Source organism: Marmota monax, unplaced genomic scaffold (genome assembly GCF_021218885.2).
Source record: "Marmota monax isolate L192 unplaced genomic scaffold, Marmota_monax_Labrador192_F-V1.1 WCK01_AAM20220418_F8-fsc00159, whole genome shotgun sequence".
NCBI classification, from domain to species: Eukaryota; Metazoa; Chordata; class Mammalia; order Rodentia; family Sciuridae; genus Marmota; species Marmota monax.
The window spans coordinates 360,035-374,147 of NW_026694999.1; the positions used below are offsets into that span (position 1 = coordinate 360,035).

At 34.1% G+C, this 14,113-nt stretch overlaps 1 protein-coding gene across 1 annotated transcript in view; it reads right to left on the reverse strand.

The window, feature by feature from the left end:
- Positions 1 to 418: 418 nt before the first annotated feature.
- Neil3 (nei like DNA glycosylase 3) overlaps positions 419 to 14,113 on the reverse strand; it is a 43,566-nt gene continuing 29,871 nt past the window's right edge. The window contains exons 7-10 of the mRNA XM_046427543.2: positions 10,121 to 10,290; positions 8,243 to 8,663; positions 2,366 to 2,540; positions 419 to 918 (exon numbers count right to left, since the gene is read on the reverse strand). Of these exons, the coding sequence (XP_046283499.1) occupies positions 736 to 918; positions 2,366 to 2,540; positions 8,243 to 8,663; positions 10,121 to 10,290 (949 nt within the window). The 3' untranslated portion in view covers positions 419 to 735. The remainder of the gene's footprint in view (positions 919 to 2,365; positions 2,541 to 8,242; positions 8,664 to 10,120; positions 10,291 to 14,113) is intronic.

Below are 14,113 nucleotides of genomic sequence, written 5' to 3' on the forward strand. Positions count from 1 at the left end.
AATATATGTTAAAAGATTAGAAAAATATAAATCTACTCCTCTTTTAAACATGTATAAGCAACTTCTGCTCTTAAATGTTGCTTTTATCATCTAATAACTTTCCATGAAAACACACCTGAAGGTAGAAAGGGGTTTGGCATTTTCCTTGCATATCAGAGGAACTTAATGTTTGTTGAACAGAATAAAATGTTCTTTTACATAGAGAGGATGTCAAATCTCATTTTTGTTTTTAAAAAACAAAAAATTCTTTTAATCATTTTAAAAATACTGGTAATGGTAATACCTGGGAAAAATATTCATTATGTAGTATCTTATTATTACATTGTGCTCCAGTCTTATACTAAAAAATAAAGGCTTCCTCAAAGAAGTTTCAAGAGACCAAGAGCTTACTAAAGATAACTTTATTGTGATTATTACATGCATTAAATATACATTATAAATGGAATATGCTGCCCATCTGATGGAACAGAGTACATTAAGATAAAAGAAAAAAGTCACAGAATAGATGGATGATACACATTAAAAAAAAAACTCTTCTCAAATACCCCAAATACCTAATTTACATATGCCACAGGTATTTTACAACATTTCTTATTAAAAAGTTTGAAAGGATGGCTCCACAGTTTACTATTATGAATTGTGCTGCTATAAACATTGATGTAAAAGAAATCAGAATAAAGAAAAAAAAAAGTTTGAAAGGATTAAGTGTCAGATATTCTACAGAAAGAGAAAATATTAGCATCCTGGAATAATTTTTATTCCTGGACCATTTTCTGCCCACTGGAAAAAATTGCACTGTTTTTCTTTCTCAAAAGGACACACAAAAAAATTCTTTCCATTATTTGGTCCAATCTTCAGCACTGTTCTCATGATGGAGCGCCTGCCATGGTTGCAGAATGGGAAGGACAAATCTGCCCACTAGAGAAACAACAACAACAAAAACACAGAAGTGTAAACTTTATGAACAAGTTACTGTGATGTACAGACCAGGCCAAGGCTCGTTTGATTGGTGTCATATTGGCTTCATTCCTATTGCTATTAATTTGATTGTAAAATAGACATAAACCATTACTTGTTGCCCTTAAATAAAGTTTCTATCCTATAAGAAGCATCTCTTTTACACATGTGTTTGAATCACACAGAAAATCGTCTTAATTATGAGCTTACAGTTGCCAAATATCTAAAGATATAGAAACTCCTTCCCTTTATTAAGAATAATTGAAAACTATCAGAATCTTGTAATAAAGTAATCACTAGAGTTCCCTCTTATAGTTGAAGTTAAAAATCACAAGATCCAATATTTGTCATAACATTAATGCTAAACTTCCTGAGTCTCTTAGGAAAAGAAAGACTGCAATAGGAACATATCCAAATTACGCAGGTTCCATTGTATTATTCTTATTTGGGCCTCAAGAGGGGCATGAAGGAGTCTTATATTACTGCTAATATTATTATTATTTTTTCCATTGTATCTATTAAAAGCTTCTTGAGGAGAAAATTTATGGATTTAGGTGGATAGAGTTACATCCTGTTCAGAGGTGTAAAATCACTATCAAATTTTCCCTAGGAAATTCTTAAGAAGGAAAGACATTGAAGACAGATATTTTATCTTTTAATAAGCCCAACTAGAAAATTTTTGCTCCAGCACTGAAATAGGTCAATATTTTTATTTTTCAGTTATATATATCAGATGAAGAGTAACTTGGAAAAGTGTGTGCCTTTAAGGTTTAGATTCACACTATGCCTGTGAGTCTCATAATGAGAGAAATGCAGAAAGTGAGACTGACTGAAGGAAATCCAGATTAGTGTCTCCTATTCAGATTCATTTTCAAGGACACAATCATAGACTGGAAAGTCATAAGGAATACAACAAAATTATTTTAGTGCTATCATCTTTTTCTTTTTTTCCCCCTTGGTCAAACTTGTGTAGTGGTGTTCACTAAGGTTACTGTAAATTTAAGGCATGTACATTGTTTTCCTCATGTACCTCTGTCCAATGAATCCAAAAATTTGATAGAACACTGACGTCAGAAAGAGCAAATTCTTATTTTGGATTATTAACCACATGAGTATACCAGTACTTGTTAGTCAATACCTTTCCATCTTTGTGAACCAAGGGCAAAATTTTTATGCTAGTGATTACAAATATGATATACTCTGATAGTCTAATAGCTATTATTTCTCTACTATTATTATTATTTCTCTGAACCTCTTTGAATTTTAAATTATTCAACATTCAGGTTTTAGACTGAATACTAATATGGCTAAAATATAAAGGTAAAACTGAAAGAGCATTGCTGTTTGTTACATTTTAATAACCCAAATTCAATGACACCATAGTAAGCTTGATAAATCTTACACCTACTTCAAAAAATCCACATTGTGTTTCTCCAGGCAGAGGACAAGCATAAAACTGTCTTCCCTTGTTTGCACCATCTTTCCTCACAACTCGCAGAACACAGCGGAGGTTGTGTTTACTGCATCGAGGGCCGCCATTATTTAAGGTACAAGGACCAGCTGTCATATTTGTTTGGAGTTCACTGTAATGACAGGTCATGAAATAATTACAGCAAAAGTGGTAGGGGGATCATTCACACCATTCTACTTGTACCTGTTAGAACTCTGCTTATAGGAAAAAATTATATCAAAAAGTAGGTCACCATGAACTTTAGGTAAGTGTACAAACTGCCTTTTAAATTGTTTTCCAAGGTAATTCTAATTCACTTCTCAAGCTACCTATGTATTTAAAGCACAGAAATTAAATTTCTGAAGAATAAAGACAGCTGAATTGTTGTGTATCCATTACATTAAATTTTAAGTTCTCTTTCTGATATTCAGTTCTTCTTTTACCCAGTATTCAGTGTGGACAGTTTTATTTCCTCTAAAATATTCTCAGGTCTAGCTGGCCCTTGCCCCATAAAGCAAGCAGAGTCACAATCTTCTCTAATTATTTTCTCATTGGTAGAAACTCTCATCAATGGCTCTGACAAGGCCAAAGAGACACTCTTTCTACTGTCCACTTTAAAGACAATTTTCTATGCTTTTCTTTGATCAAGGCTACTATAATAGTTGCAATCATATTCTAGCAAGAAACAGGCTGCCTAGGAGAGCAGAAATGTGTATTTTGTGAAGCTAGTAGGGAAGCTTTATCTCTCCCACAATTAGAATCAAGAGTATTTGGAGGTCATTCCTGTATTCGCTGAACAAAGCTGAGGAGTTGACCTTGTACTCTAGCTGTATAAGCAGAATTTTCTCTCTGAAAAAGAGCTTCGCTATTTTTAATTTTCTATATTTTGCATATTTTAAGTCATGCCTTTATAATAGACTTTTAATAAGCCAGTTAAAGAAAAAGTGTTCACATTGATAAAAACCAGGAGTTTGGGGTATAGCTCAGAAGTAGTGTAGATGCTTAGCATGTGCAAAGCTCTAGGTTCATTCCAGCACCCAAAACAAAACAAATAATCCAACAAAACAAAACTAAAAGTTTTTAACTTTTTAAGGTTAAACAGTACATCCTTTCTTATTTGGGGGGAAATTTCTAAAGAAAAACAAATATCATTCTTAAATTATTTAAAAAAAATAAAAAATCAGTTTTCTTTTTTACCTGCTTCCTAACGCATTTTTCAGATACCTGATTTTATAATAGTGCCTCAAGGCATCCTAATTGAAATGTTCAGAGAATATGATATTTTATTTGGGATAAAATTTGTTTAAACCTACTTTTAAAACTGATGCTTAAATATATTGCTTTAAAAATGTTTGCTGGGATGGACTTAAACGTTCTGAGAGCAGTTTTCAAACGTGTTCCTATGGCAGTCATTTGTAAACTTAAAGTAACTATGGGTAATACTAAGGAAACCATTACAGATATTTAACCAGTCACTACTTTGCTGGCATATTTTTCAGAGTAGGGGTGGTGGCTTATATTTGAGATGCATAATATCAAATTAGAAATAGCACAGCTGAGTTCAATCCCCAGGATGGAAAGAAACAAACAAAAAACAACAACAAAAACAAAGCTGAGAAGTAATAAGCTTTTCTTTTCCATAACCTTCCATTTGACAAAATGCCTCCAAAAGAGGTGACATTAAAATTTTAACTCGAAGAGAGGGTGAATATCTAGACAGTGTAAGAAAAGTCGAGAAATTTAAAAATCAAAGTGATTTCATAGTGTTTTTCTTTAAATTTAAAAAGAAAAACAATTAAGATTACTAGCAATGAGTGAAATGATGCTTATTAAAATATACATATGTAAAACATAGTTTTATATATAATTTTAAAGGCAGACATCTTTAACAACAATTAATTCAACATTTTCTAATCTACTTGCTTCAACCTGGATATCTCCAGGGTTCCACATACCCAAGGAAAGGCTGCCATTGTTTACTCTTAAAGCTTCTCTGAGGAGAGGGGCAAAAGTGGAGGGTAGGATTGAGGAGGAAAGAGGGGCCTCAAAGTCTTACCTCTGGTTCATTTCTGTCTTCCATTTTGTTTCCTCCTTGGTATCAAGTTGAAGGAAAAACTAGTCATATGCTATCCTAACCTTGGTACTCGGAGTGTGTTTCACTGCCCAGAAACATCAGCCTCACCTGGAGCTCCTTAGATTTACCAGAATTAACTGCCCCTATTCCAGAACCCTAAGGAATCAGAATCTACATGTTAACAAGTTTCCCAGGTGATTCATATGCACATTAAGTTTCAAGCATGGAGTTAATGTAACCAACATCCTGGATGCCACCTGCGATCACAATCACATGGGCTCTAAATATGCACAGCTAATCTTAATTTTATGATAGAAAACATTATCTAGGATAATTAAATATTCTGCTTAATTGAGGACATCTTGGTTCCTCTTTGCTTCAAGCATTATTTTAAAACTTTCTAAAATGTAGCTAAGCATTTTCATAGGTAAGTTTAGCATAGAGAATAGTTGATTTTGATGATTAGGTCTATCATTTTGAATATGGATGTCTAAATGGCATAATATATCAGGAGTGGCAAACCTTTTCTGGTAACACATTTTAGGCTGGTGGGTCTTGTGTTCTCTGTTGCAACTACTCAATTCTTTTAAAATTCATTTGCTGAATGTAAAATTCATTTAAATTTATGTTAATTTTTTAAAAATCCTTAGTTTTATATATAATTTTAAAGGCAGACATCTTTAACAACAATTAATTCAACATTTTCTAATCTACTTGCTTCAACCTGGAGATCTTTTTCAAATAGCAGCTTTATATATAAAATTATATATAAATAAAGATGCTATTTGAAAAATTTACAATTAATCAGTGCAATTGAATGTAGACATTGTCATCTGAGATTATCTCAAGGATTAAAACAAACAGAAGATAAGTAAATGACTTATCCTGAGTTGTCTGTGATTCTGCAATCCTTAGGGAGAGAAAACTTCAAAGGATGACCTGGAATCTAGAAAGAGGTGCTAGTGCTAGCACCAGTGATTAGAGATAGACCTTCCACACCACTGATGGCAGTGAGAAAATGCTATAATTTTAACAATGTCATTTCACTCTTCTAAAGCATCCTTTGCATCAGTTCAGGAAAAATTTCAACCTAGAACACATGATGACTTTGGGAATATATCACTGTGTTTTGCTCTCTATTTACAATAATTGCATCAAAGATTTAAAATTGTTTATAGTAGTTATTCTTAACTGCTTAAAAATTGGTCAATTATCTAATTTATAATCCAGGAGCTGGATAACATTCAAGTGCATTTAAAGACCAATCCAAAAATATGCCTCATCAACATGGCATGCATAGTAGGGTGATGAGACTAGTAATTAAGAGAACAAAAGCCAAATTAATTACCCTGTAATTATTAACAAAAAATTTAACTTGGTATAAATTCTGAGTGGACCACCTGCTTTAATAGTATTATGTTGTGAGCTTCTGCTAGGTGTCTTGTCCACAAGATGAACACTGTAGTTGCCAGACAAGGAGAAAAATGAAATAAATGACAGTAATTTGCAATTTATTCCTTGTAAAGTAGCTAGGTGCAGAAGGGCTGCTGGGTGAATTTATTTCATCACTTGACATTTATTCTGCTAGTTGATCTTGATTGATTGTGGAGTCTCAGTCCTGGTGTTCCTATATTCAATACATTCACATGGCTGCGGCATTTCTAAGTAATACTGTGTACTGTGATTAATCATGTAATTCTATTACTAATGGCTTATGAAGATATCATTTAAATTTAAGGTTACATTAATTTTTTTTTTAAATCCATGATTCATTAGCTAAATTGTTTAAGATTTTTTTTAAAGCACTAAGGAAATAAAAATATGCCAAGATATTTCATCTGGGTACAACGAATGACACAATATTTTAAAATGATCACTTCTACTTCTTTTTACTTAAGCCACAGAACAGAAAAGCTGTTCAAAATGATTTTCTCCTACAGAATAGCTTCTCAATTCAGATATTCTTAACTAATTCCTCCATAATTTCCATCATTGAGGCACTAATAAAGGTTAAAGTGAAAAGATATTATATTTACCCAGCAAGTTAAAAATTTGCCCACTATAGCTTAATTGAAATGTAAGTATCATGGACAGAAGTTAAATCAGTTATCATAAGAGATTATGAACGAAAGTATTTTGAAAAACAAGTCAAGAATAAATCATTGGGATTAAGTGCTATAAATTTAAAGTTGTGATAGGAAACTTGATCTAAATGCATGTATTGAGCAAAAGCTGTCTCTGAAATAAGCTTTAAGAATTCCCAGACTTTGGTCTAGGAGAACCACTTATCCACTGCCCAGTGGAGGTAATCTTCCTATTAGCAAAGCACAGCAATTAGGAAAAGCTAGCAATCAGAATTCCACCCAGATTTACTTTAGATTCACCCCAAAATAATTCTGTCTCCCATTGCATGCGAAGAATATCCTGCATTCACAAGTTATACTCTTTATTTTAAAATGCTGGATATATGGCACCTGCTTTTTGATGAAAAAGAAGCAGTTTGGAAAACAAAATTGTGGGCAAATATCTCTTTCTGATGGAGGTATAAATTCATATCATGGTGGTTAGGAATCCCAGATAAAGGGAGGAAATGAGATGGGGGAAGGAGGGCCAACAGAAGATTGTCCCAATATTAAGGAGCTGCCACTACTGAGAAAAGAGATGACACTATTTATTCAAGTTTCTGCATCTTGGTTAACAGCAATTGAAGTTTTCTGGAAATGGAGCTGGTAGTCTCATAAAACACATTCAATCAGGTAGTATTTATAAATGGGAATTACAATTTTCATTTCAGATATAAAAACAGCATGAATACTTTTTGGGACTTTTTGGATGAAACAGAGAATACCATCCCACATAGATGAGTGAGATACAACTATGTTCTTTAACAGAAACATCACTAAAGGTATCTCAGATTTCTGTTTCTAAAATAGAGGCCACTTATTAAACTTTTACAAAAGTGTCTTTTTCAGTACTACTTTTTCACTGTAGGGAAATTTAGATGGTTTTCAACTTATGATGGTTGCACTTAGAATTTTTCAACTTTTCCATGGTGTGAAAGCAGTGGGCTCTCAGGAGGAGCTATACTTCAAATTTGGAATTTTGATCTTTTTCTGGGCTGGTGATATGTAGCAAGACAATTTCTTTTGATGCTGGACATCAGCAGTGAGCGGCTCCCAGTCAGCTATACAACTGCAAGGGGAAACAACCAATACTCAGTGTCCTTATGCTGCTAGTCTATGACTGATGTTTAGCAGGTATATTAACTGCATTTTTGACTTAAGACATTTTCAACTTATGCTGGGGATAGCAGGATGTAGCTCACTGTCAGTTGAGAAGTATTCTATATAAAAAGATGTTAAAAGGGGTATTCTATATAACAAGATGTTAAAAGGGGTTATTGGTAACTGGTATTATTATGGGCAATTTAAGCATTTTTCTTTATGCTTTTGATATATTCTGTATTAAGCATGCACATGGTCATGGTGAAAAAAAAAACAACTTTTTATAGGTGTTGGAAATCTGTTTATTTCCTTTCCTTCTCTAGCATTATAAATGAGAGAAGTGAAAGCAGGCAAATTACTACAGTGGTTTTTCAGTGTTTGACTTATATTACCAAAATCAATTCAACTTTCTTAGCAATGGATGATTTTTCTGCCTTCTAAAAACTTAATGCAGTACAAATACCTCAAAGATCTCAAAAATACCTTAAACAAAGCTGAATTCAAATATCTTAAAGACAAGGGTTAGAAGCATCATACCTGTTAGAAAATCCAGGGTTGCAACTTTTGAGATCTGGTTCTGAGTAGTGGGTTGTTTTCAATTTTTTATGTGCTGGACTAAATAATTCAGACTGAGAGCAGACCAAAGGTGATATGTTTACTTTGTTGGATAGTTGAGTTATATAGTTTGTTCTCTCCTTGGAGGGGTGCTGTGTATAACTAAGACAAACGTTTGTAGGAAGAGAGTTTTGAAATTCCCCGTCTAGTATCTGGTTTTGGCTTCTTTTTCTTTCCAAAGTACTGGATTTATTGCTAAAATCAGTTAAGACAAGAGTTGTAGTTCCAAATACAGTTTTCCTGTTGATCTTTACTTCTGTATGTGTGTTTCCAAAGCTATTACAAGGATACTTAATCAAGTTGCTAAAGACAATGGTATTTTCTTCATTCTTGAGCACTGAATCTGAAAGAAGAGATAAGTAATTCTGCAGTATTCCTAAAAATATAATATATTGACTATTTGAAACATCTTTTTTCATTTGATTAGAAAATTTCGTTCACTTTATTGCAGTGAACTTATATGTAGAACTAATAAGGCAAAGTTAGGTTGAGCAAGTTATAATCATTTTCTGGTTAGGAAGTGAAGTTTTATCTAAAATGCAAAATATTAACAACCTATAGGGACCCAGATATGGAGTTAACAAAGATTTTTGTTTGCAGTGTTTTATATTTAAGCATTTAAAGGTTATACAGCTATCAGTTTTGTTAACATTAGACAAAGCATTAAAGCAGTAGTAATTAAGAGAAGATGTCTCATAAAGCTTTAGGTTCAGAAGACTCTGTAGTATGAACTACCAGTAATGTTTCTGTCAATGACAAGGCCAAGTAAAAGGTTTATTTAGAATAAGTAAACATGAATCACACAGACTTAATATTTATCAAATAAAACATTTCAACAAAATATCCTGGGATTCTGGAATTTGTACTATATTCTAAATTGTAGTTAAGGATATATGTCTTTCATACTCAGAAAAAATTAACACAAAAACAGTGAGATATGTAAAGGCATTTGAGAATGTTGAAATAATGTGGAGATCTAAGACTGAATTTCTGAGGGTGCTCTGCTGAATAATACTGAAGAAGGAGGGATGGAAATAGGAGGCGCAGTCCCTTCAGCTATTAGCAAAGCTGTGCAAGGGGTGATGCCTGCCTTGCAGGCCCAGGGAACAAAACACAATATGACAGCTAACACAATGTAGAGGTCTTTAAGTCAAGAATGAACTTTCTCATCTCTAATTGAAAGAAAGAAATAACACTTTGAGAACACAATAGAAGCTGCATCAATGAGATGGTTCTTAATCACAGGTTTCCTCTGAGGTTTTACATTCTCCGAACGCATGAAATTGTGAGCTATAAAGAGTTATTTTGAAGGATTTCAATGAAATCAGTACAATTGTCTGGGTAAAGATTTTAATAACAAGGGTAGGAAGGATAAAGAAGAGAAAAAATTCAGCATTTTTCTATTCCACCTGCAAAGATATTCTTACAGAAATCCTCCCTTTCAATTTATGAAACACTTGGACTGAATAACAAACTCGAAAGTTGCTGAAATCTGCATAAAACAAAGCTTTATTGAATAATTCATTAGAAACAGTAGAGAACAGATGTGATCATCTCAGTTTTTTGAGATACAAAGGCACATACTGTTTTAGCACAAGCATGTTTTCCCTCCCTATAAAAAATATTCAACAGAATATTGGCATGGTTTACATGCAGAGGATGGCAATTCCTTTAAACCTTTGAGAAAGAAAGCATTTGACTTAGTGATGGAATATCAAGATGAAGAGAGATAAGTACCTAACTTTGTATAAATGACCCTTTTGGAAATGCAATGAACTAGAAATCAAAATTCGGTCTTACCAATAGGCCTTGAGGTCAAGCAAGCATCACATGCCTTAGCAGAGGGCTTATTTATTAGCGTACAGACTGAACATGTCCATTGCTCTTCGGACTTCTGAGCCACCAAGTCAATAAGATGATCACTTCTGCTAGATGTCCAACTGACTACAGTATTTCTTGTTGGCAGTTTGCTATAAAAATTTTAAAAATTAATTACTAACATTATCATTGCCTTATTCTTATACATTCTGGGTATTTTAGAATCAATTACAAAAGTATGAATACCTATTCTTTCATTGCTTAGAAGTCATAACTGAGAGCTAGATGTCATAACTACATCTTGAACCATGCTGATTTGCCATTTAAGTCAGAAATAAAAGTTTTTATTTAGAGCCAAAGAGCTATTTTTTGAACCAGTAGGAAGTATTTCACAAATATTTTAAGTAATACTTTTCAAGGCAAAACTAAAATGTTATTCAAGTAAATCAGAAAAAGAAATATCATGCAGAAATTAGAGCACTAAACATTTAGTGAGAAATTTTACATTACCTCATGTACCCTAAAAAGAAAATTCTAGAAACTCTAGAATTTCTTTTTGGTATCTGCTAAGCAAGATATGGGTTAGTTGATCTATAATAATGAAAAGAGATATTTATCTTTGTGTTATTTTTCTTCATATAAACCACTTTATATTTTCAACTTAATTATTATTAGAATAGTACACAAGCAATAATACCGACCGTTTTTTTTAACCACAAATGTAAATCATGATTTTCTAAATGGAATTCTTCATTGACCATTTATATAACAATATATGTTGTTATATAAAATGCCTTTCTACAGCTCTGATACAGTCCCACTCTCAAATGCACAGGTGTAGGGCTATAGAACACATCATGTGGTTAAGCAACCACAGCAGAATCAGGGATTTGTCTCATTATTCCAAGCATTAATATTGAAAACTCTCTTCCAGGTAAAGGCTATGTATCTTACATTTCAGAACATGAGTTCTTTGACTTTCCAAGGTGACCTTGACTTCTGTAGCATTTTCCTCCTTACATACAATTATACCAGTTTTTAAATTCAAGCTTGTCTGGTAAAATAATAAATAGCATGAGAAAATCTGAAAGATACATCTCATTATGATTCTTTTATCTTTACTTACTTTGACTTTTAATGCACTTAGTATTTCTTATTCCTATGGAACACCAGACCTTCTATAGAGTTTGCTTACCTCACCTTATACCTGCCCTCTACTAATTTACACTGAAAGACAGTATGTTGCATTTGTTCATAATTAAGTAAACACAATTTTAATGCCCTTCAGACTTTCAGTATGCTTTCAACTTTTCATTATTTTCACCTTTTCTTACGGAAGTATTTGGAAGTATTCTTTCCTATACTGCCCCGTTTCTTAATCACCCACTATTAAATTCATCCCAATCTCCACTTTGGAATGTATCAGGAATCTCAAACTCACATGTGGTAGTAGGATGAATAATGGCCTCTTAATTGTATGAGGTTATATCCCAGGAAACTATAAACTGTTATTTTTTAAAGAAAAAGATCCTTTGCAGATGCAATGAAGGATCTTGACTTAGGGAAATTATCTGGACGATTCCTTAACCTATTCACAAATATCCTTATGAGAGGCAGAGGGATATGATTTGATTTACATAGGAGAAATGGTATTGTAAAAGTAGGCAGAAAAACGTCGTGGTGCAACTATAGTCAAGGACCTTGGGCAGCCACCAACAGGTCGATTCTCCTCTTGAGTCTTTAGAGGGAGCACATCCCTGTACACACTTTATCATTGTCCCAATGATGCTGCTGTTAAGCTTCTGGCATGTTGAGCTTGAGCAAATCAATTTCTGTTGCTTTAATTCACTAAATTTGTGGTAATATGGCATAACAGTTACAAAAAAATTAGTACAAATAAAATTCATGGCTCTTCCAATCTGTAACTCTCAGTAAATGGCATGAGCATGCCCTAATCAATCAGGCCCCAAACCTAGAAGTCATCCTTAATATTTATTTATTTTATATTCCACATTCAATCCATCAGCAAATCCTACAGTCGGCTGCAGAGTCAAATTTACCATAAAGGTAATGAAGCTTATCCTTTCATGGCTTAGTGGGTTGTTCTCTACCGATCAAAGTAGGGAACAGGGAGAATGGAACCAGTAACTCTAACTGCATGCTGGAGGCCAAGATGCTACCAGTGGTGGTAATCCTGGGGATTCCAGGTGAGACTTATGTGCTGCCAGTGTCACCTCACATTTGTTCATCATCCAGGGACAATGTGCCCTGGTCACATCAAGGAGCAGGTAGATTCTGTCTTTATCCTTGAGTACCAGGATCTGAACAAAAAAAATGCTGCTTCACTCCTTGCTCATGAGCCATCATTACCCAGTCTGCAAGGTCCCTCAACCCACATACCACTCCAGTGCCCTTCCCTTAGCCCCCAAACAGCAGGGTCAAGAGGGAGGAAAAAAGGGCTAAGGTTCTTAAAGTAAGGTCCTCAGGCCAGCAGCGATAGCACCGCATGGCAAGTGGGACATGCAGATTTTTGGGCCGCTCTCCAGTCCAGACCTACTGAATCAGAAACTGTGGGGATGGCCCAGCAATCTGTATTTTGACAAGGACTCAGAGATTCTGATGCTCCCTAAAGTTTGGGAACCACAGATTCGAAGTATCCTTGCAGAAAAGAAAGAGCACTTGAGGAAAATATTATAAGAAACATTAGAGACACATTACTTTCATTAGCTAACTGTGGGATAAAAGAAAGTTTTCTAATTCACTGATAATAAAAATTCAGTATGATTGGTGGTCATGTGACAGAGAAATCAAGGAGTCTGTAGCCCAAATATGGAAGAGGGCAATTACATGCTGAGTCAGGCAGTGAAGGAATAATACTCTTATTTTTCTGAAGTTTCTGGTACTTAAAAATTGTAATCTGTTATGACTTCTTATTCTAAATATTCACATGAGAACCTAACCTTTTTTTTATTTCCCTGTGATGTCTGTGCTGGGGAAGAATAAATCTGGGCCTCAGGTATGCTATGCAAATGCTCTACTACTGAGCTACATCCTTAGTCCTGGACCTAACTCTATTCATATTTTTTTATTCTTTTTCATAGAGTAGTCCCCCTAAACTGTGTAAGTTTCAAGCCTTCCTCAAATTCCAAAAATATCTTAAATACAACCACTTTTTACCAGTCATCATTCACCACCTGCACTGTTATTGAAAGCTCCTGATGCTGCTGCTTCATTCCAATAACCCTGCAGTCACTTTTTCAGAGCAGCTTGAGTGATTCCCATAGAACACAAGTCAGTTCATATGGCCCCTCTGCTTGAAGTCTTTCAGCGGGTTTCTGAGCTCACTCAGTCAATACTTTTCAAGTTAGTGATATTCTAAAATCTAAATGAGTTCATGCCTGTTCAAAACATTCCAAAGACTTCATGTTATACTCAAAATGAAATGGAAACTTATTTCCATGCCCAAGCAGGCTATGCATGATATCTGGTCTGTGTCTCCTTCCTTCTGCTTTGGTGAATCATCCTTGCCTTCTTTCTCTTCCTTAAGTCAGAGGTTCTTGATTTCTAGGCTACCTTCTTTAAAAACTTTTCTCCTATTCCCCTATCTTTACAAGTCATTAGATCTTTTCAACAATCTCTTCCTCAGGGACTTAATCTGCTTATCCCATCTAGAATGAACTTTCCTTTTTATTATCTGTCCTCTATTGTGTTTGGTATTTCTTGAGAGCAGTGATCACTACTTATCATTGCCTCATATTATACACACATGTGGACAGGATTTTCTTAGAATGATCTCCCCTTGTAATATAGTAATCTATATATTCCACAGAAAGAGCTTTCTTCAAGATCATCTTAATTTTCCAGCTATCAAATCAAATGGCTTATAGAGGGTACCATCCTCTCTAACTCAGTTGAATAACTCTCTCAAGCACTTCACCACTTTGTTGCTATAGCATTTATTCTTCTACCTCTTTC